The sequence below is a fragment of the Larimichthys crocea genome, chromosome III, assembly GCF_000972845.2.
Source record: "Larimichthys crocea isolate SSNF chromosome III, L_crocea_2.0, whole genome shotgun sequence".
Lineage (NCBI taxonomy): Eukaryota > Metazoa > Chordata > Actinopteri > Sciaenidae > Larimichthys > Larimichthys crocea.
Window position 1 is genome coordinate 33261784 of NC_040013.1, and position 20555 is coordinate 33282338.

The window sequence follows — 20555 nt, forward strand, 5'->3', positions numbered from 1 at the left end:
TGTATAAAGGAAGAAAGCAAGGCTGGAAAAGTTCATTCCGCCAGTAGGACATGTTTAAGGTTGAAGCGTTTTATTTTGAAGGTCAGATTTGGATGTTGATAAACTGAAAAACAGAGTTGCAGGCAAACAAGCCATTTGCTTCCCCCTCCTCCTCCTACCTCCGCAAGTGCTGGTCGTCATGGCTCAGAGAGTCGGTACTCAGAATACAGAGATGCCTCTCAGCACTATGGCAACGTGTCAACAAAACAAGCCATCCAAACTTTAGACAAGGACTTTGATTGGTGACTGGCTGTCATGGAGAGAAGCAGTGACCTTTCTAATTAGCTCAAAGAGTTTGACCCTCCTATAGAGCAAGATAGGTTGCATGAGCACATACCTTCTGGTCAGATGCAGTGCAGTGATTTCACTCACAGCACAATTATTTTTAGCACCACGCTGAGTCTAAAAACAAAGCTATTTTAAGTTATTTATTTTGTTTTTTTTGGATGAAGGCAGCAAAATACTTTCTCACTATCTATCACATTTACTTGTGTCGAAGTCATGGTTCATGGGAAGAAGCTGGCTAAGGAGACGCTGCTGCCTTCTGTGCTGGAAGATGATGACGCAGAAACAGAAAGTGAGAAGCTGCAGCTGGGGGAGGTAGGAAACTGGCCATCTAGCCATGTCTGCAAACTGTTGAGTAAGGGAAGTGTGAAAAGCTCAGGTAGGCAAGTGTGGACTTATTGCTCAGATTGCTCAGAGGCAGATTTTTATGAAACCTGAGATTAAATAAGATGCAGTAAGGGGACTTTTAGTGGGAATTCAAAGCATGTTATAGATCTGCATAAGGGTTTCAGGCTTTAGAAATGAAGGTCTTAACCACAACTCCATCTCTTGGCACATCTGAGCACTTTCCTCGCCCAGGGCAAGGAAATACAGGCTCAAAGAACGACCTAAAGATTTCCTTTAATGGATTGCTCTTTGGACCTGTGTACTCACATGAATTAATTGGGGAGTGGGGACTCAGTCTCACCCTGAAAGTCTGTTTTATTTACACTTTTATGTCGTCTGATCAGGGGACTGCATGAGTTACAGTAAATGTTAGAAACACAATATGATATTGGGAGCAACTTATGCACACAGAAAGTGCCTTAAAACATGTGCAGTACCACTGACGTGCCAATTAATTGTTTTTTTCTATTTAGCCCTATATATGGCATGGCTGACTGGGACGTGCAGTGAAAATGCCAAAGGCCTAGAAATAAAGGGATTGAAAGAAAGCTAAGACAGCCTCAGTTCAAAAGATTAAAGGGAGGTTAGAAAAAAGGAGTAAGAGGGAAGAGAAGCGGTTACCAATACTAGAATGACAGAGTAATATAGGCTAAAAGAGACTGGCACATCCACATTGATGGTAGTATAGATGTGCCAGGAAGTGAATTTCATTTTTATTCTCCTGGCAGAAAATCCATCAAATCTCTTCACACAGGTTGCCAACAAGAGCCAGCTTTGAAGAGTCACCATGTCTTACTTTGTTATTCTCCACTCAGCAAATAGAGGGCCAGACAGAGTTCAACGTGCGTGGGCCAAAGGACCAATGCTCAAGCCCCGACAGGAACACAAAGGACAGAGGTGAAAGACAGGATGAAGAAAAAGTGGAGGAGGAAGAGATTGAACAAGAGAAGCGAGGAGGAGAGGAACGTGTGAGCTCTGATGAGGACTATGACACAGATTTGGAGATCGAAGGTATAGAGGAAGTTGATTTTAGATTAAAAAGAAGGGGAGACAAAAAGTTTGGAAAAAGGTATTACCAGGAGGGGCTTCTTGGTGATATGAGTCATATGTTTATTAACCATTTTAACTGTTATTTTCTGTCATAACATTTTATACATGGTTCCAAGAACAGTACAAAGTACTTTGATAATGAGTCTTACTTTAATCTTGATCTTGACGCGGAGCGTTGATAAGGCAAAGCCCCCCCTGTCACCCCATCTGTTAATTTCTTCCCTCCTGCCTTTCCATCTTCTCGATCTCTAAATGATTTCAGAGAAGAAGAAGAAAAATAAATAAATAAAATAAAACAGAAACTCCTACACGCGCCTGCCCACACATGTGGAGCTCTGTTCTGCATCTTAATGATTTCATCTCAGTCTTTGTGTCAGGCTTCCTTTTCACCAGAAGTGAAAACCATCTGGTATGAATGAGCTCCCCTGACAGGACGAAATCAGCCATGAGGGACTTTTCAATATCACACTCAAAAGGTCCTCCTCCGGAGGAAAGTGCCACATCTCTCCTTTTCCAAAGAGGTATTGATATTGAACATTTCATACAGACACTACATTTAGTGTCTTTGTTCATGCTACAGATAAGGAGGAGGCATATGACCCGACGGGGCAGACCTGCTACATGGAGGCGTGTAAAAAGTATCAGGTGGTGCCTGCCTCTTACTTCCTGCGGCATATGCAAAACAGTGAGCTGTCCATGATGCATCGTGGTCTGGGACCTCAGGTACCTTAACCATAAATTGGGACTGTATGAAAATTATTAGAGCAGAAGAGGGAATAAGAATTGGAGAATTGGTTATGTATTTTTTCTTTTTGCTTAAGGGTGGTATATTTATTTTCAGCCCAAATTCTAATATATTTTGTAATATTCTTTTTTATAATTTGGAATCCCGGTGTGACGCAAAAGCAATATGTTGCACAAGTTCATCAGCAGCCACTGAGCAGCCATCTGTGACCAATTCATTTATTCAGTGACACTAACAGCTGTTTATTAAGGAGAAAAATTATGCATTCAAAACTTAAGTAGCAGTGGTATTCAGCAGTATCTTTGTCAAAAGTTTTCACTTTTAATGTGTGCATTGGTGGCAAAGGTGAAAGTTATAAGTCCATTAACCCTTTAAAGTTTACGGTGAGATACACCATATTACATTTATTTATGATTTGACTCTTTAAGTTACTGTTAGTGAAGCTTACTGTACTAACTGACAATATTCTGCAGCTACCCTCAACTTTACAGAGCTTCAGCTTATTATTTAGCTGTCAGGCCAACAACTGTACTGTTTTCATTCACTCTCACTGCCCTCATAGCATCATTTTTGCTCTAAAGCTCTTAAAATGCACTGTACACAACTTGCTCTGCACTAAACAGCAGGTAGATAGCAGCTAAAAAAGTGAATACTGGACTAAAATCCACCAGGTGGCCAGAAACACATCTCCAGATGAATTTTATAATGTTGCTCCGTAACTGCTGAATGTGTCAACATACAACTGTTTGCTAACAACTTCACCAACAAATGATGCTATGTTTCCCCTCGCCCCAAAGTGGCCAAAAAATAAATCAGTTATTGCAAGTAATGTATATGTTATTGTGAGGAGGGTGCTACATTTTTGCAAGTCAAGTGATGGGGCAAAAGACAATATTCTGCTGCTTTGTTAAGAAGTAAAATCCCTCCCTACATGCAAAATGTTCATACAGTACCATAAATTGTCTGTTTCAGCTTCATAGTGTGTACGAGATTTTTCTTCTTTTTTGTTTTTACCCGTTTCACTCAACAAATCAGTTTCACCTAGGGGAAGTTACTCAAACTGAACCTCCCATTTTGAAAAAAGACCTACAAATATTTGAGCTTCTTTGTCTCTCTTACGCAATTTCACATCAGTCCAGACCTTTATTCAGTGAATGACTCATTAATTCAAAGTCACATTCCCCTCCAGGGGGTCTGCGCTGATCATGACAAAGTCTCTGGAGCACTGTGTTAAGTCTACTGAGGAAAATTGATCATGTGTGTACATATCTTTGCAGGACACTTTACATATTAAATTGCACAAGTGTAGTCCATTATATAGATCTTGCCAGTACAAATTCAAGTGGCAGGTCCTTCATCTCTTTGAAGAGCAGGAAGGCTGCTGGTATTGACTTATCCTCTGAGAGGGCTCATTATGTAGATATAAATTTTAATTTACCTCCTGGGACACTTTCTTCTTCTTTGATCCTAAATTACGGCAAATGCTTTTCAGCTTTGAACCTAAAAGTAACTTTAATATTTGATCTTGTTCAGCATAAGACACAATGTCAATATTGCGTCTACATATTTTAGTTCTTATATAAACCTAAATATATACGGAAACAAAACAAAATTGAAGATGCACTTCATCTTAAAACCTATATAGCCACCGCTCATTAGCTGTCTTTTTAATGGTTAATCAATGTAAAATTGATCTATGGTTGTACATGTCTCAGACATGATCCTCTGCAAATGTAAAAATGCATTGGCTGGAGCTCATGCCCATGTTTTACAGGCTTCCACTGGTCCATAATGCTGTAAATGAAAGCAGTATAAGTAAATCCATTCCTTAACAAGCCATTTCCCAAGGCCAGGTAGCATCATTCAGACAGATTGAATTTGATTAAAAAAAAAAAAAAAAAAAGAAATTTTCACCTGTCAGTCACACAGAGTAGAAGTAAAGTAAGAAAGTGCAGCTACCAAAGGTTATTTATTTAATGTGCGGCATATTGGTAGGCTTATCAAATCTTACATAAAGATGCTCGGCATGCATTTAAATATACTATCCTCTGATGGGGCTGTTTCTGCTCTCCTTTTTTTACAATCAAGTTAACATAAAGCTTCATGCATTCAACTTTTTCATTAGCTGTGCTAGAAACTATAATTTTCATGTTCTGCAAGCTTCATTTCTGACCCACGCCTCCACACAGCTCCCTTCTGCTTCATTTGTCTCACACAGGTTTAATATTCCTCTCTCTCTCTCTCTCTGTGTCTCTCTCTGCCCACCTGCATCAGTACATCTACTCTTTTAACTGGAATACAGATAAGAAAATATACTGCAGTGAACAAACAGAAGAATTTCACTTTGGGGAGGGGGTTTGTGTGTTTGCAGGGCACCAAAGCACTGGCGGTTCCCCTGGTAACAAACACTTCAATACTGAGGCTGAACCTGCGAGATAATTGGATGGAAGAAATGGGTGGAGCTGCTATAGCCGAGATGTTAAAGGAAAATTGTTACATTACAGGTGGTTTTACTCGGCACTCAAGCGTGCACAGATTCTCTCTTCCTTTTCCCTCCCTCTGTCTCACCTTTTTCTATAAAACACGTCACCCCGACTCCCACTCACATGCCACTCTCGCCCCAATTATATGCCACCGCACATCATTTAACATCTGGGATCCTTGTTTAATATTTGTTAAATGTCATTCCTACGTGCAGTTCAGGAATGTATGAGTGGATCTATGGAAAATGACTCCTGTGAGTCATGCAGGCTCTTTGGGCTGGCGTTATTTTTAACATCCTTTATCATGCACCACTATTCAATTTTCATGGGTAATCCAATTTTATGAATATAGAGTCTAACAGATTAGTTGCCAATGCATATTTAGCCAACACATTTTTTTTTTTTTTTAAAGAGGCCTACTTTTCAGATTTGAAATGAATGAACACAAGAAATGAGAACTCTCAAGGTTTGTGAAGAATTTTTGCCATTACAACAAAAGTTTTCAGGAGCTTTGTTGAACTAATGGAACAAAAAGCTTTAAGCCATGCCATGCATGATAACATGATCACAATGTTCTCAGCATGCGTGACCTTATTACCTGTGTGTTTGTGTGTCAATCCCAGAGGTGGACCTATCTGACAACAAGCTTGGCGATTATGGGGCTAAAGCAATAGCTGGTATGCTTAAGGAGAACAGCACCCTGGTGAACCTCAACCTGTCAGGAAACCATTTCACAGACAAGTCTGCTGAATACCTCGGGCCAGCACTGATGACCAACACCAAGCTACAGCACCTCGACCTCAGCTACAACGCTCTAGGAAAGAGTGCAGGTAGCATAGCAATTAGTTATACACCATGACACTCTTGTATTTTTTTGTGTGGCCTTAGCCTTTTAATGAATGAAACAGTACTAATGACTCTCGTTTTTATTAAGTTGATATTAAAGAAACATATTTTTGCAGCATAACTAAACTTTAGGATCCAGAAATGATACTGTAAGTGCCATTGACAAACAGCACATTAAAGAGGTGTGAGGAATTAAATGTAAATTAGTCCATTTTCTTTGGACAGAGCTATTGGTGCCTTTTAACAGACTGTTCACACTATATGGCCGAATGTATACACAGAGCTGAACAAAACATGTGGACACCCATTACACCCATATGTGATTGTTGAACATCTCCATTGGCATAAATACACTGCTTAAACAGCCTTCACTCTTCTGGTTTCTGGCTTGCCACCAGTTTCTGGAACATGGCTGCAGGCATTTACTCCTATTCACAGAGTCACAGGAGCATTAGTGCAGTCCAACACTGATAAATGCCTGGCTCACAGTCGACATACAAGTTCATTCCAAAATTGTTGGATGGCGTTGAGGTAAGAGCTCAAGGTTTAAACTTCAGAATGCTTTGACAAAGAAGTTTGCTATAATGGACAGATAAGCATACATAATAAAGACGTTAACAGTCAGTCATTTTTCTTTTTATTTGGAATTAATAAAAAAAAACAGAAACTGATCTTTAACCAATAAAGCTGATTCTGATTCTGACCCATCAGTTAACTCCGATAACAAACATTTGTTCTGCTTGGCCGTAATTCAAGAAGAAAATAGTAAATTTAGTGTCATGACTAATATCATTATCTAAAACCAGTTTTATTTCACTTGTATTTTTGTCCACATGTGAATGGATGACAATATTAAATATTAAATATCTTAAATATCTTAATATTATATTAAAACTAGAAGTAGACATAGAAAGCAGCTGTATAGGTGAAGTCCTCTCTTCTAACAATTTAATTGATACACAGTAAAGGCACATACAGTAAAATGAGCAATTACTGTGAAAAGTGCAATTTCATTTAAAATGGTGCAATATGCAATTACTGGTATCATTAGTGTACAATTATTAGACTCTAGGAAAAGCAGTAAGAGTCTCGCCTTATCTCAAAGCAGTCAAAGGACAGCAGGCAGCAGCAGACTGTGGCATTCAAAGGTCAAAAACATTTTGCCTTCATTAAAACCTCTTTCAATTATGATGTGGATGAGCTTTGTGACAGGCACCTTGCGGAAGAATGGCAGACCAGGAAGCATCCGATGTAGGTTATTGAAAATAAATCTGTCTCTGTAAATGGGGACACAGCCATATGTCATTGCTAGGGATGTGGCCATGATCCATCCCCACATATTCAATTCTATTTTATCCGCTGAAATATCAAAGAACATCCTCATTCGTTTTGAGTGCATTCTTCCATATAGTAGGTTCCTGAGAGAAAGTATATCAATCAAACACTCCTGACATTCATGCTATGATGTTATTGCTTTTTCAACCAGGGAATCTCTTTTTCTATGATTACAAACCGCTGAGTACCGCGCACTTTCTTATCCTTGTGATAAAGTGGGTGAGATGATGATGGGGAGTTTTCTCTTTGAGATCTCTGCCTTTATAGCCCCGAGTTACTTCATGTATTTTGAGCCATGGAACACACAATCATACCATCTCAGTGGAATCTACTGTAGATAAGATAAGTTGCTCCTAGAAATACAGTATTTTTAAGTAATAAGTATTTCTGCTTTCATACCAAATATCTGTCATGTGAGATGTTTTTTTCTGGACATGAGTAATAATTGCTGACTGATAGTAATGATTTTTATTAGTTTTATAATAAATAATGGAGCTTTTTTTATTTTGTCATACTGCCGCTATTTATTCTTCTTTTTCTATCATAAGGGCAAAACCTGGGGGATTCTTTGTCGGAGAACACAGGGTTGAGATCACTAAGTCTGGCCTGGAACTGCATTCGAGGGAGAGGGGCTGTGATGCTGGCAAATGGCCTCGGGGTAATACATGTAGAAATCAATGTTTAAAAACTGTATTCGTTTTTTGTGAACTCATGAAATAAGGTCTACAGGTAATACAATGAATGGTTTTACAGACATTTTGTTTAGATCGTAGCATGAATCTATCAGAATCATACTAAATTCAATTTAGAACATCGCTCATGTCAGATAGAAAAACTGAATTTGTGCATAAATCATGTATTAATCATATAGTTAACGAACAAAAGCATGTGTACACACACATTATACCCATTCTGATGGTCTCATATTAAAACTATGGGCATTAATATGCTGCTAGAACAGCCTCCACTCTTCTTGGAAGGCTTTCCACAAGCTTTTGGAATCTTTGCACCCATTCAGCCACAAAATCATCAATGACTGATGTTGGGCAGTAGGATCACAGTCCAGTTCATTCCAAATGTTCTGGATGAAGTTGTGGTAAGGGCTCCATCCAAAGCCAGTCATGTTCTTTCACACCAAACTCAGAAAACTATTTCTTATGAACCTAGCTTTGTGCACATGGCCATGACCAGGCCAGTCGACCTGAACGCTGAAATTAAGCCTGTTATTAGCTGCTTTTAGTTGTTCATGTCCTGAACAGATATTTTTCTAACGTATCCTGTAACAACACAAAATTATGTAGTTTGCAGCTTACATTAGAACAGATAAACACACAATTTAATCCATTCATTACATGCTTGCTCAAGTTTGAGTCAAAAAAAGGCATCACCGTTCAAACTCACCCTCACTTTTACAGAGCTCTGTACATGGCTTTAACATGTTAAAAAGCTTCACAGGCACAGCATACTTAGTTGCTAAATTATGGACAGCTGCAGTTCAGAGGCAGGGTTTAGCGAACTTAGTGAATATTTTGGACTCTAAAAATAAGATCATGATATATTTTGGTAATACTGTTTTGAATGAAACTTATTATTTATGTTAAATTTTATAATATGATTCAGTTATGCACGTTGAAAAATTGCTGCTAGAAGAAGATACTGTATATCATAATCCAGCTAACTTGCTTATCCTGCTTTGTGAGACAGCCCCCTGGTCAGGTATTCATTAAGCATCTCACAGCAGGAGAGACAGTGTAGACATAGTTTTTTCTTAATGACCAAGGTGATTAAGGGGACCCTGATCAGAGCCCTGATGAACTACACTGACAGATTTGATTGATTCAGGTCCTGAGAGGCTGATTACTTCAGGATCTATACTACTGCTTGGTCATTTAAATGAAGGTGTTCTTTGTTGTTTACTTAATTTTGTTAGAGAACTTGTTCAAGTTTTACTTATTACATTTGCTTCATCAAAGACTTTTTTTCTTTTTTGTTTTTAGGGAAACATTTACCTTAGAACAGTGGATCTGTCATTTAATGGCTTTAGCAAAGAAGGAGCCATTGCTTTAGGACAGGCTCTGAAAGAGAACTCTGTTTTGGAGGAGTTGAATGTGAGGTATGAACCTTTGTTATCTTGATGATCAGATTATCCTACAGTAACTCAGTTAAAAGGGTTGCCTCTTCATCTTAGATCATTCTTTCATAAATCACAAAGAGCAAATGACATGTTTACCTTATTTAGTTCTAAATGTGATGCAAACCTATACAAAATATACTTTATTATACTTTATGAGACTCCTGATGAGGTAGTAAATTTTAAACTGTGGTCAAATTTTTTGGCTTAAAGCAAGCCTGCTACCATAGATAAAGTTCAAGTCATTCTGCCTCTTGCTTAACTTTTAAAGCAAAACAGTGCTTGCCTCACAGATTTCCACACATTTGCACTACATGGATGAATAATTCCATTAAAAAAAAAATAACACTTTATGATTGCTTCCTCTGACACTTTTTTATTTTGTTTGTTTGTTTTTCTGTTTCTTGCCACAGTAACAACCGAATACCCCCTGAAGGAGCTATTCGCCTAGCCATGGGCCTCAGAGTAAACAAGACAATCAAATCCCTGAATGTAAGCTGTGGAAAAGAGATTGGTTCTAGCTTCAAAAGCAATGGGGGGCATCAGTGGATAAAATGGGATAAGTAAATGGATCACTGTACTATGTTTTAATGTCATCGCCCAAGTAGAGTTCTCAGGCACTCATAACTGACTGAAAGAAGTTGGTGATTGAAAAGAAGTTATGGTGAAAACTTGCACAACATTAAGCTACAGTCTGAGCATTCGATATCGATTCGCTCTGCTCTCCTGAGTTTGGGTTTGATTGCATATACAAGTCTGAAAACTTGAACTTTAACTGCTGGTCAGTTCTTAAAGGAATAGTTTGTCATTTTTTGATGAATGAACTATTTCTTGGCTCTGACCCTTTGAACCAGTGAAGACTCCAGGAAATTTGTTCCATCAAAGTACCAGTCCTACATATAATCCGCCCAAAACATTGAATTCAGTTTCTGTTTTATTCTAAACAAAGGAAATGTCTTCTTTGTGAGCATTAGATGTGCTTTTAGGTGGAGTTTGTTACTACTGGATGGACTCAGACTAACTATTTCCCTCTGTTTCTGTCTCAGTGATAAGCTAAGCTGGCTGTAGCCTTACATTTACAGGACAAATATGATAGTGACATTGATCTTCTCATCAAACTCTCTGCATGAAAGCCAAAAAGTGTAATATTTCCCAAAATTCTGAATAACTATTTTAAAAATGGTCACAGCCAATAGAAAGGCTATGGTGCAATTCAAAATCCTGCAATAGCTTGAACATTTTATTACATCACCTGTTTAACCAAACCCACAGTAGAGAAGACGTCTCTGGTATTATTACCATATTCTTACATTTCTAATGTTTGTCTGTGTCCAGATGGGGAAGAACCCTATCCAGGATGCTGGCTGCTATGGGATCCTCAAGTCTGTGCAGGAAAACCCAGATTCAGCCATGGAGACATTAGACTTTGGGGTAACTCACACATATACTCCACCTTTATGAGACTTTCTGCAAATCTTCTCCTTTTTTTTATTCATCATCATTCACTCACTTCTCTGTGTATCACTCTCTCCAGGACATCATAGTGAACCAGGATTTTGAAGACTTGTATACGGCAGTGAAAGAAATTTTCCCTGGGCTTACAGTGAATTATGGGGGCAGATTTGGCATATTCAGAAAAGCAAAAGCTTGAAAAGTGTTTTTGTGTAAGTTGTGTAAAAAGTGTAATTGCTGTACTTTTAGGCTGGAAGAGATGGAAGGAGTCTTGTCAAAGCCCTGTGGACGTTTTCAGTGACGGATTGATCCATGCAAGGTTATTATCTTAAAAGATTCCGCTGAATGAAGTGCATTTGGATCAAATACAACTTGTTAAATACCCAATCAATTGAGAATAAAGATGATACGAAAATAAAAATTGTTCATTTTTCAAAAGAAGAAGTACATACACTCAATGTGTGCATGGCTGAAATATAATGTTGTTAAAGCTATTACATACTGGCATACAATACAGGTATTGAGTATGGTTCTTTTTAGGTATGATCTGATTTGATGTTATATAATCTCAGTGGGTAGAATGATGGAGGGGATCAGAGAGCAGTGCATTGTGTATGAAAAGAAGTGAAAGTGGGTTGCACAAAAAGGATTTAAGTACTGCATGACTAGTCTAATAGAGAAACCAGCTTTGAAAGAACGGTCCACAATTAGATAAGAGACCTGTTTACTGTAGCAGGATAACTCAAACAGTGTTAGATACAGTAAGCTGTCATTTAGAGACATGTATCCCTCCCACAGTCCCCCTAAAATCGTCATTTTATCTCATATTATTCATGAAAACACAATATATCTTGTAATATTACTTAACTAGGCATGAAGGGAAAGTAGGTAAACATTTATTTCAGGACTGTTTTTAAGTACAGTGTTGATGACGTATAACTGTTTGGCTCAAAGGATGGATTTTGAATGAAAGTATGATCTCACAAATGTAAATGATCTGTTGTAAGATTATCCAAATACACTGATGGCATTAAAATAATAAAAAATAATCAAGCACACATTTGTAAAGCTGCAACCATGAGATATTTTTGCATGAAAAATGCCTCCCCATGAAGATCAAAATAGCTGGCAATTAATTTTCTGTCCATGAACTTATAGATTAATTGACTAATCATTAGATTTATAACAAAACATCATATTTTATAAGCTCATATTTCATATGTTTTGCACGTAGAAATCTTCTTTTTCTTTTCTTTTAAAGGGTAACTAAAGATGTCAAATAAGTAGTTGTAGTGGAGTAAAAAGTACATGTACTTCAATGTAGCCTACTTAACTACAGTGCTTGAGTAAAAGTACTTTACTGTCTGGGTTTAATCTCATCATAACATACTTAAAAACATACTATATACACAACAATAAAGGGGATGTGAATAGAACAAGCATTAAACTGAATGCATGACATAGTCTTTAAGGCAGAAGGGTCTAAGTTTCTTATCATTGTCATTGAAAGGTAATCAACTCATCAGGTCTGATTAATTGTGCGTATCGATCGGTGCGTAATGCGTCACGGGGTCACGCGTGTTTTTATCTCTCCGGCGGGCTAACTATTTAAACGTCAAAATAACACACACACACACACACACACACACACACACACACACACACACACAGTGGTAAATATTAACTAGACCAGTGTGGCTGCGTGTCAAAGGAAGTTTTTTTTTTTTTTTTACTTTACAGCCGAACATGGCGGCGACCAGCTGTGTGCGCTCTAAAGGACAGATGTTGTACAGGTATTCTGTGAATTTGCAGCACGCGACCAGGTAAAGAAGCTTTTATTGTAATGTAACGCTTGAGCACCTTTTAAACGTGACGTCATGTGTTTACCTGGAGGCTCACGATACACTTTGAGCTCTCATTTGACTAAAATTGAGGAAGTATAAGTTCTTAGATATAGTTAAACTTTATAAACTGCTATTTTACAGCATTTTCTTGGCCAGGTGATTCCATGTGTTTCCACACTCAAGCGTAATAAATCGTAAAATCAATGTACATGTGCATTACATTATGTTCTTGTAAAACCTTTATGTAACACACCTGAGTCCGCCAGGCTTATTTCTAAACCAGCTTGATTCATTTGCTGGACCTCTGAACTTTGTCCTGTAAAGCTACACTAAGTGTAACCAACAACCGAGTTATATGTGCCTCCACACTCCCTGATTTCCTCTGTGGCTAACTGTATTCAAAAACAAGTTATGGGGTTTGATTGCTACCCTGTTTTTGAGAGGGAGCCATGGGAAATTCATTTCTAATTATAGTTCCCAATTAAAGCCACTGGCCCATAAGGTTATTAAAAGAGAGTCTCACTGACCTTGAAAGCTTGTGGATTTCATAATAATGAAATGAAGCCTCGGAAAGTGTTTGCGTATTAAAGGACGGCCTTGAAAGTGCTACATTTGAGTAAACATATGCACAATATAGCTGCCTAATCCATAAGTGGGTATATATCAAGTGTGCTCGGTTCACATCCTGTGAATAATCCTGAAAGTGAGGTTAATGTCGACATTTAAGCAGCTTTAAAATTATGACTGCATTAAAAATAGCTATAAAGTCATTAAAATGTCCTTGGATTACATGTCCAGCTCTGAGCTTGGTTTAACGCTGCGTATGAATAGACACATTTTGTGTAACCAATGAAGCAGCTGACCACCTGTGTGGTTTGCTCGCATGTTTGCTTTAGTTTTTATGTCTTTACATAAGGCACTACTACTTTCTCTCCCTCTCTTCCTTCACCCTTACATATTGAAAGGAATGTTACTTATTAAATACCAATAACAGTTGATCTTGTCTTATAAATAATTAAGTTTTACCTTAACCGGGGATCCCACAGATCCGTTAAAAGTGTTACTTCTGATTTAGAAAATAGACCACTGAAATATAAGACTTAAAAAAGTCTTTACCTGTGAGAGGTCTTTGTGGATTTACGTGTCACATTTTTCAAAATCACAAACAAGAGACAGAAGAAGCAGTGGGTTGAAGGAAATTTGGCATCAAGATGAAAAAGAAGCAGTGGGTTGAAGGAAATTTGGCATCAAGATGAAAAAAAAGTACCGGGAATTATTAGATGTGCTAGTACACCTGTTTTTTTTATTTTGTTTGTTGCTATGTGTGCGTGTTTTTTCCTGCTGCAGTCACGGTATTCATTTTTCTTTGTTGAGGTCTTGAAATGGTCTTAATTTGATTTTTAAAAGTGCACTGTTAGTGACCCTGTCTATTAATGGTTGGAATAGTTTTATCGTTTGCTTTACTGCCGCTATTATAGTCATCCCCAATTCACTTTCTTTGGAACAGCCTTAACACACAAATCTATGACTCTGAGAGACAGTTATTCATGTTCAAATGCTGAAAACTGTTAGATTGTAACAATAGTTCTTAAAGTGAATGATATTCCCTCTTCAATCCACTACAAGTTTAATCCTGAAGGCGCCAAGCTGTGGCAATCAGCCCACTCACTCATACAGTATGCATGTTTTTTATATCAAAGGATATTAGCATGACTATCTTTTTGCCCATACTGTATGTCATTCTTATCTCCTATGTTCCTTTTCAAGTTTGAAAACTTTTATTTTATTTTATATATTGATAACTTAACTCTGTTTTATGTTGTTGCTCTGAGCCTTTGTGGAACTTTCTTTCATCTTGTTTCTGTGTAGGAGGTTTTCAGAGAGCAGCGACAAAGGCTGGTTCCGTTCCTTGTTTGTGCACAAAGTCGATGCCAGAAAAGATGCCCACTCCAACCTGCTGTCAAAGAAAGAGACCAGCAACCTGTATAAAATTCAATGTAGGCATAAGATCTTTTACTTACTCACAAGTGAAGCTTCATTTTCTTTAGGCTGGGGATTGTAAAGGGACAAACACAAGTGAATGTGATGCAGTTACATTATATTATAATGAAATGGATTCATCTGGTTTCTGAAATTAATTCGGTTTTGAGTCTCAACAGTCTCTCATGCATTTATCTCTAAGAGATAAATAAATCCTGTTAATTCAATTCAGTCCACACTGGCCTTAGTGACCTCAGAGAAAACTGAAAGCAGCCCCAGATGCACACACAGGACTGCACTGTAACAAGCGTTTGTTACCATGAACGTGCACCATACAAGCAGCAACAAGTTATTCTGTAATGGTGTGATGTATCAAATCTGTAAAGTCTTGTAAGTGACATAAAAACAATTTGTCTGGTTTTCTTTTGAGTCTGTCTCTTGTATAGAAATCTGTCATCCCTCCCCAGGCTTTGATCTTTTTTGCAGCGTGCACCATGTAGGGATTTCAATTTGAACACTCTATCAACTGTAGCCTATAACTTATTGAAAGTGAATCTGTTTTGTGTATAGAAGTCTTTGCTGAATCCGAGTGTGAAATTACTTTTGTTGAAGATTTTTTGCGTGTTGCTAGTATTTTTTTCTTCTTCACACCCACTTCTGAGAGGTCTGGCTCTTTCTTTCTCTTCCAGTTCATAACGTCAAACCGGAGTGCCTGGAAGCATACAACAGTCTAGAGTGAGTGGATTCACTGCTTTAAAACATTCCCTGCATTACCGTAATTCCACCAATCAAGTCATGTTCAATCATGCGCTTGTTTAATTGGGTTTATTTCTACGACATTTTATACATGAAATAGATTTTCATAAAATCGGGAAGAAGAGTAATTTAATGAAAAAGAATTGCAGTCGTAGAATTAATGTCTTTGATTGTTTGGAGTAACAACAAGTTGGATAGTTGTGGATCTGATGCTCTCCTAGTGCCCTCTAGTTGGTCATTGTGGTGAAGTGACAGTACATCTGTTGGCGCATTCACACAATCAGTATGTGAAGAGTTTGTGTTCTCTCTTATGCCGACCCTAGGGCTGAGGTGCAAAACAGGCTCCATCAGGACCAGGACTACCCATGTGAGGTGGTCGGAAGCTGGAACACCTGGTACGGAGAGCAGGACCAAGCTGGTAAGCTGCAGTGCAACAATAAACAGGAAACATGATGAAAAGTGTCAGCTCTTATCGGAAAGTGTTACTGTTTGCACCAAGTGTCGTTTCAAGGCCTCTCAAATGACAACACTTATCTTGAGTGGCTGCAAATTATTTGGCAGAACATCACAGAAAAAGAGGTTCAGATACTACCGGATGACTCATCAACGACACCTCTCCTTCTACATATGATAACTGACAGTGTATAGCATACATTAAGACACTGCGGGAAGTGTTCACATGGTGATGGAGGTAATATATCTCTTGGTTGTGTGGGTGGCATGAGTCCTCACGCAGTGCTACAGTGACATCTGCTGTTCTGGTTTTGCAGTGCATCTATGGCGATACAGAGGAGGCTACCCAGCTTTGACTGAATGCCTGGAGAAGCTGAACAATAACAAGGTTGACTACATACTCATTTCTTCACTTGTTTCTTTTTCTCTGTCGCACAGAATATGAATTTCAGTGAAGCTGATATATTATTTAAAGTGCACCTTACTCACTTTTTTTTTTACTCTCAATTATTCATTTATTTTTTAATCAGTCAAAAACATGTTTATCTCTCTTCAGGAGTATTTAGAGTTTCGGAAAGAGAGGGCAAAAATGTTGATTTCGAGGCAAAATCAGCTCCTCCTGGAGTTCAGTTTCTGGAATGAACCCTTTCCCAGACCAGGCCCCAACATCTATGAAATGCGCACATATCATCTCAAGGTATCTACGTCACATATATTAAAACTGCATGACTTGTGTTTCTTTGAATATCACTCCATAGATTTTATTTGAGTTCTAAAAGACTTTTGTGTACTCTCTAATTAAATCCCTATTTATTATTGCTGTTTTGTGTTAACTTACTTGTGTGTAAGGCTATATCATAGTGTTGCAAAACACTATTAGAGCTGTGAAACAGATATAAATCCTACCTATGCGCATGTTCAAACTGAGTAGAAGTGACTCAAAAGCTAACAAAAGACATTTTGTTACACCAAAAAAAACAAACACTTCCCACATACTTCAAGTCCCAAGCGACTCAGTATGGTACAGCAGCAAACCTTCCTGGACATCGAAGTCATAGCAAAATTTCCTAGGGAAATCAGACCTTTGAAAACACAGAAACCTCAGCACCCAGGTTAAAGCAGGCTGAATTCTTGGAGCCAATAGCCAACCAAGAGGTTATACTGTCACTTCACGTCTTGCCCCTCTAAAAGCTACACATAGTTATTCAAAGCTAACTCATTGTATTGCGTTGTCCAGAAATAGGAGAGGTGTACCTAAGTAAAATAAACCAAGTACGAATATGCTGTTATACTGGTTTGATTGTGCTGGTTCATAACACCTTTCCTGATTAGGGTGTGTGTGTGTGTGTGTGTGTGTGTGTGTGTGTCCGTGTGTGTGCATGTAAAAGACTATCTTTTTATGTGCAGGGGTGATGTTGCAATTTAATTTAATGTCATATCTTAGTTTTAAATTTTGCCTCCTCACATGTGTTTCAGCCAGGAACTATGATTGAATGGGGAAACCACTGGTAAGGCTCAACAAGCTCTCAGTTGCCTGAACTTTTTTCCAGTCTAAGCACCAAGCATTACAGGTGTTCAGGTGATCATTACACCCCTAAAAAAAACAAACATGTCTTCCAACAGGGCAAGGGCAATCAAATACAGACAGGAAAACAACGAAGCAGTGGGCGGGTTCTTCTCACAGATCGGTGATCTGTATGTAGTTCATCATTTGTGGGGTGAGTGTGTAGCATATTCATAACATCAGAGATATTGTTTTGAGTGTTGTGAAGTAATCAAAGTTACTGTGGCACCAATTGTACCTAAACAAGCTCTAAATCTATACAGGAAGATGGCACATGAGGAAATACATGTAATATACCAAGGGTTAATCATTAGAAGAAGGTGATAATACAGTAGTACTTCCCCTGCCAGTTTCGATGCAGGACACCTTTGTGTTTACAATCCATGTATAATGTTGTCATCTCGTTTGTTCTATACACACCACATCTATTGCCTGTTTGTCAAGACAGAGCAGCAGACTAGTAAACTAGTCCTTTTTTTTCCATGTTAAAGGAGCTTTTCTTTTTCGAATCAAGGCTCTACAGCCAGAGGATGTCATATGTTTTACAGATAGTGAAGCCCCTTTGAAGCAGATTGGACTCATGATGTCAAAAAACAATAGTTGAGGACATATTACTACAGGACACACCTACTATAGACACACTCTCATAAGGTTCAGGCACAAAAACATCATGGTTTGGGTTTTGGGAAGTTGGGAAGTAATTAGTTTATTTCTGCCTGTGAAAATTCTTTGTACAGCTAAAACTCTATTTTGTGTGAAATTCATTTCTTAAGAATATTAATACCAAATATTTTATTTGAGAGAGAATTCATTTACACTTAATATAACATATTGTTTGGTAACTTTACAGCTTATGAAAGTCTCCAGTCCCGCGAGGAAACCAGGAACTCTGCCTGGCTGAAGGAGGGATGGGATGTAAATGTGTATTATACAGGTAGGAGAAATGCAAACCACCCACTCATACAGCAAGCCAGAAGAAAAAAGCGAACTGTTCAGGCAGACAGCTATGTGTATTAATATATTAAATTTACTGGACTGTCACTCTCTGTAAAGTACACTAAGAGAGCATAGGAGGGGATCAGTGCAGATTTTACCCCAGGGACTGTAAAGATAGCCCAGAGGTGGATGCTAAGGAAGTCCAGGGAGCAAACACAAACTAATTTGTCTTGTAGTGGCAGCAGCAAAGTGAGCAGGTCAGTAACATAAGAGTATATATCTGGGACTGTAAAACATGGTAAGCTTAATGAAAACAGTGAACATGGTGTGATGTTTAAATGGCCTGAAAGGAAATTACACACACATTAAACAACCATAGAAGGAAACCATTGATTCATTTAATGTACTGACTTGTGATAAACTATGCAAAGTAATCTAGATATCCTGTTTTACTTTGAATGTGATCATAATGGCCTAAAGTTGCAACTTTATAGGTTCTATTTATTTGTATGAGTTTGTTTAGGTTAAGTCTTAAACTCTTTAACACGTGTCTACCATTCTCTCCTCAGTGCCTTTGATCAGAAGCATGGAGTCTAGAATAATGATTCCCACCAAGAGTTCACCTTTACAATAAATGATGACTGAAACTGGGGGAATCTTTTGACCACTCATTCACCCACTGCCAGAAAACCATGTATATTCTTTTTTAAAATCTGTTAGATGATCCGTGTTACATCCAAGTATGTAAACAAAAAAGTTTTCCGATTTCTATATTTGCAACCAGTCACGACAAGTAATGCTGCAGTGTTTGTGCACATATATTTTGAGAATCATGATATGTTTGTGGAAAAAGAAACTTGCACAATAAAATGCCAGATTATGTGTTACATTTTTCACTATATAGAATGACAATTACATGACAGAGCTAGCTGTGGTTTGCTTCCTGCTTCTTGTTTTTACCATGAATAATGGTAATGAACATATGAATGTATTTGTTTTTCACAATGAAGGGATAGTCTCCAGCCAGCCTTTTATGATTGTACTAACTGGACATGAATCACACTGAATTAGATCACACTGAGCTCCAAAGCTGTGACTGTGAAACACACACTGTGTTTTATTTTTAAAAAATCCAACTGTAAGACCTCAACCATTCAAATATCTGCTCATGATTTCACTGATTTTAAATTACTAACTACTACTACTAACTCTGTAACTTCTGGTATGATGTGGTCAGTGTTTTAGTAGTGTGGTCTTTATAATATTCAGAACCAAACTTACAAAGACAAAGAAAAGACACCAAAGCTTGGGAGTACTAGTCAGTCAGGTTTTTAGACAGCCACATTGTTAATTGCTAGACTCTTTTAAATTATGATTAGATGAATCAACTTGATAGGGAAATCCTCCATGAACAGAGCATGGTTTACATTTCCAGAAGAAGAAACATTAGAACAAGTCAATTGTTCACTGAGAAGTAACTAAGGTGGCAATGCCATAAAAAACTCTGGCTTCCAAATTCACATTAAAAACAAAAGACCATATTTATATCAGTGTTTGATTTTTCTGCTCTGGGCTACTGAACAAAAATGATGGGTCAGCATGGCGGACTACGTGGAAGAGGACCCGCTCTCACTGTAGATAAAAAAGGGCTCGTTTTAAGACAACAAAAAAACAATGATTGTTATTTTCAGGTGATCAAACACTAATGGAAACACACTAATAATTAAAGCTGCAAGCAGGGATGGTCGGGCCCTCGCATATGCGCGCACGTCGAAATGTACGCATGTAGAAATGTGCGCATGTGGAAATGTGCATAGAGCGCCACGCCCACACAGTTTCCCCAAAATGTATAATTTTGATAACTTTTACTCAGGAAGTCTATGTGAACACACGTACCAAGTTTGAAGCCAATGAGGTAAAATCCCTAGGAGGAGTTCGTTCAAACATGACCCCTTGTCAACCAGGCCGAAACAGCAAAAATGGTGATTTTCATTCTTAAAAATCTGGCTTCCTGTTCATTGTAGCCTATTGCTCCAAGAGACTTTTTTGTAGGTCCTGCCCTGTTCTACAATTCGGCTGAGTTTCATAACTCTGTGTCCAAAACTGTGGCAGGGCTGTTTCAAAGAAAAATTCCAGGGGGCGCTATAGAGCTCTTTTGCCCCACCCCCTCATTAAATATGCAGCCTAATTTTGCAGAATATTGGTCTTAACAACCACAAGAAGTTTCAGACAACTCTGAGAAAGTATATGATAGCCCAACACTTTTGCC

General features: G+C 38.1%; 2 protein-coding genes across 3 annotated transcripts; both read left to right on the forward strand.

Annotated features, from left to right (window-relative positions):
* Positions 1-290: 290 nt before the first annotated feature.
* Positions 291-11717, forward strand: lrrc74b (leucine rich repeat containing 74B). 2 transcript variants are annotated; one of them, XM_019271999.2, is made up of 10 exons: positions 291-639; positions 1527-1722; positions 2342-2484; positions 4878-5010; positions 5613-5819; positions 7719-7828; positions 9168-9283; positions 9715-9793; positions 10637-10732; positions 10836-11717. In XM_019271999.2, exons 1-10 carry the CDS (start codon positions 541-543, stop codon positions 10950-10952), a joined length of 1296 nt encoding a protein of 431 aa, XP_019127544.1. In that variant the 5' UTR covers positions 291-540; the 3' UTR covers positions 10953-11717. The 2 variants fall into 2 exon arrangements, with proteins under 2 accessions (XP_019127544.1, XP_027129994.1); XM_027274193.1 differs by having other exon boundaries at positions 587-639; positions 1466-1722.
* A 680-nt stretch (positions 11718-12397) lies between these two features.
* On the forward strand, positions 12398-19220 carry nipsnap1 (nipsnap homolog 1 (C. elegans)). Its single transcript, XM_027274370.1, has 10 exons — positions 12398-12576; positions 14467-14594; positions 15267-15312; positions 15657-15751; positions 16104-16174; positions 16343-16483; positions 17263-17294; positions 17410-17504; positions 18201-18284; positions 18856-19220. Exons 1-10 carry the CDS (start codon positions 12500-12502, stop codon positions 18918-18920), a joined length of 834 nt encoding a protein of 277 aa, XP_027130171.1. The 5' UTR covers positions 12398-12499; the 3' UTR covers positions 18921-19220.
* The last annotated feature ends 1335 nt before the right edge of the window (positions 19221-20555 follow it).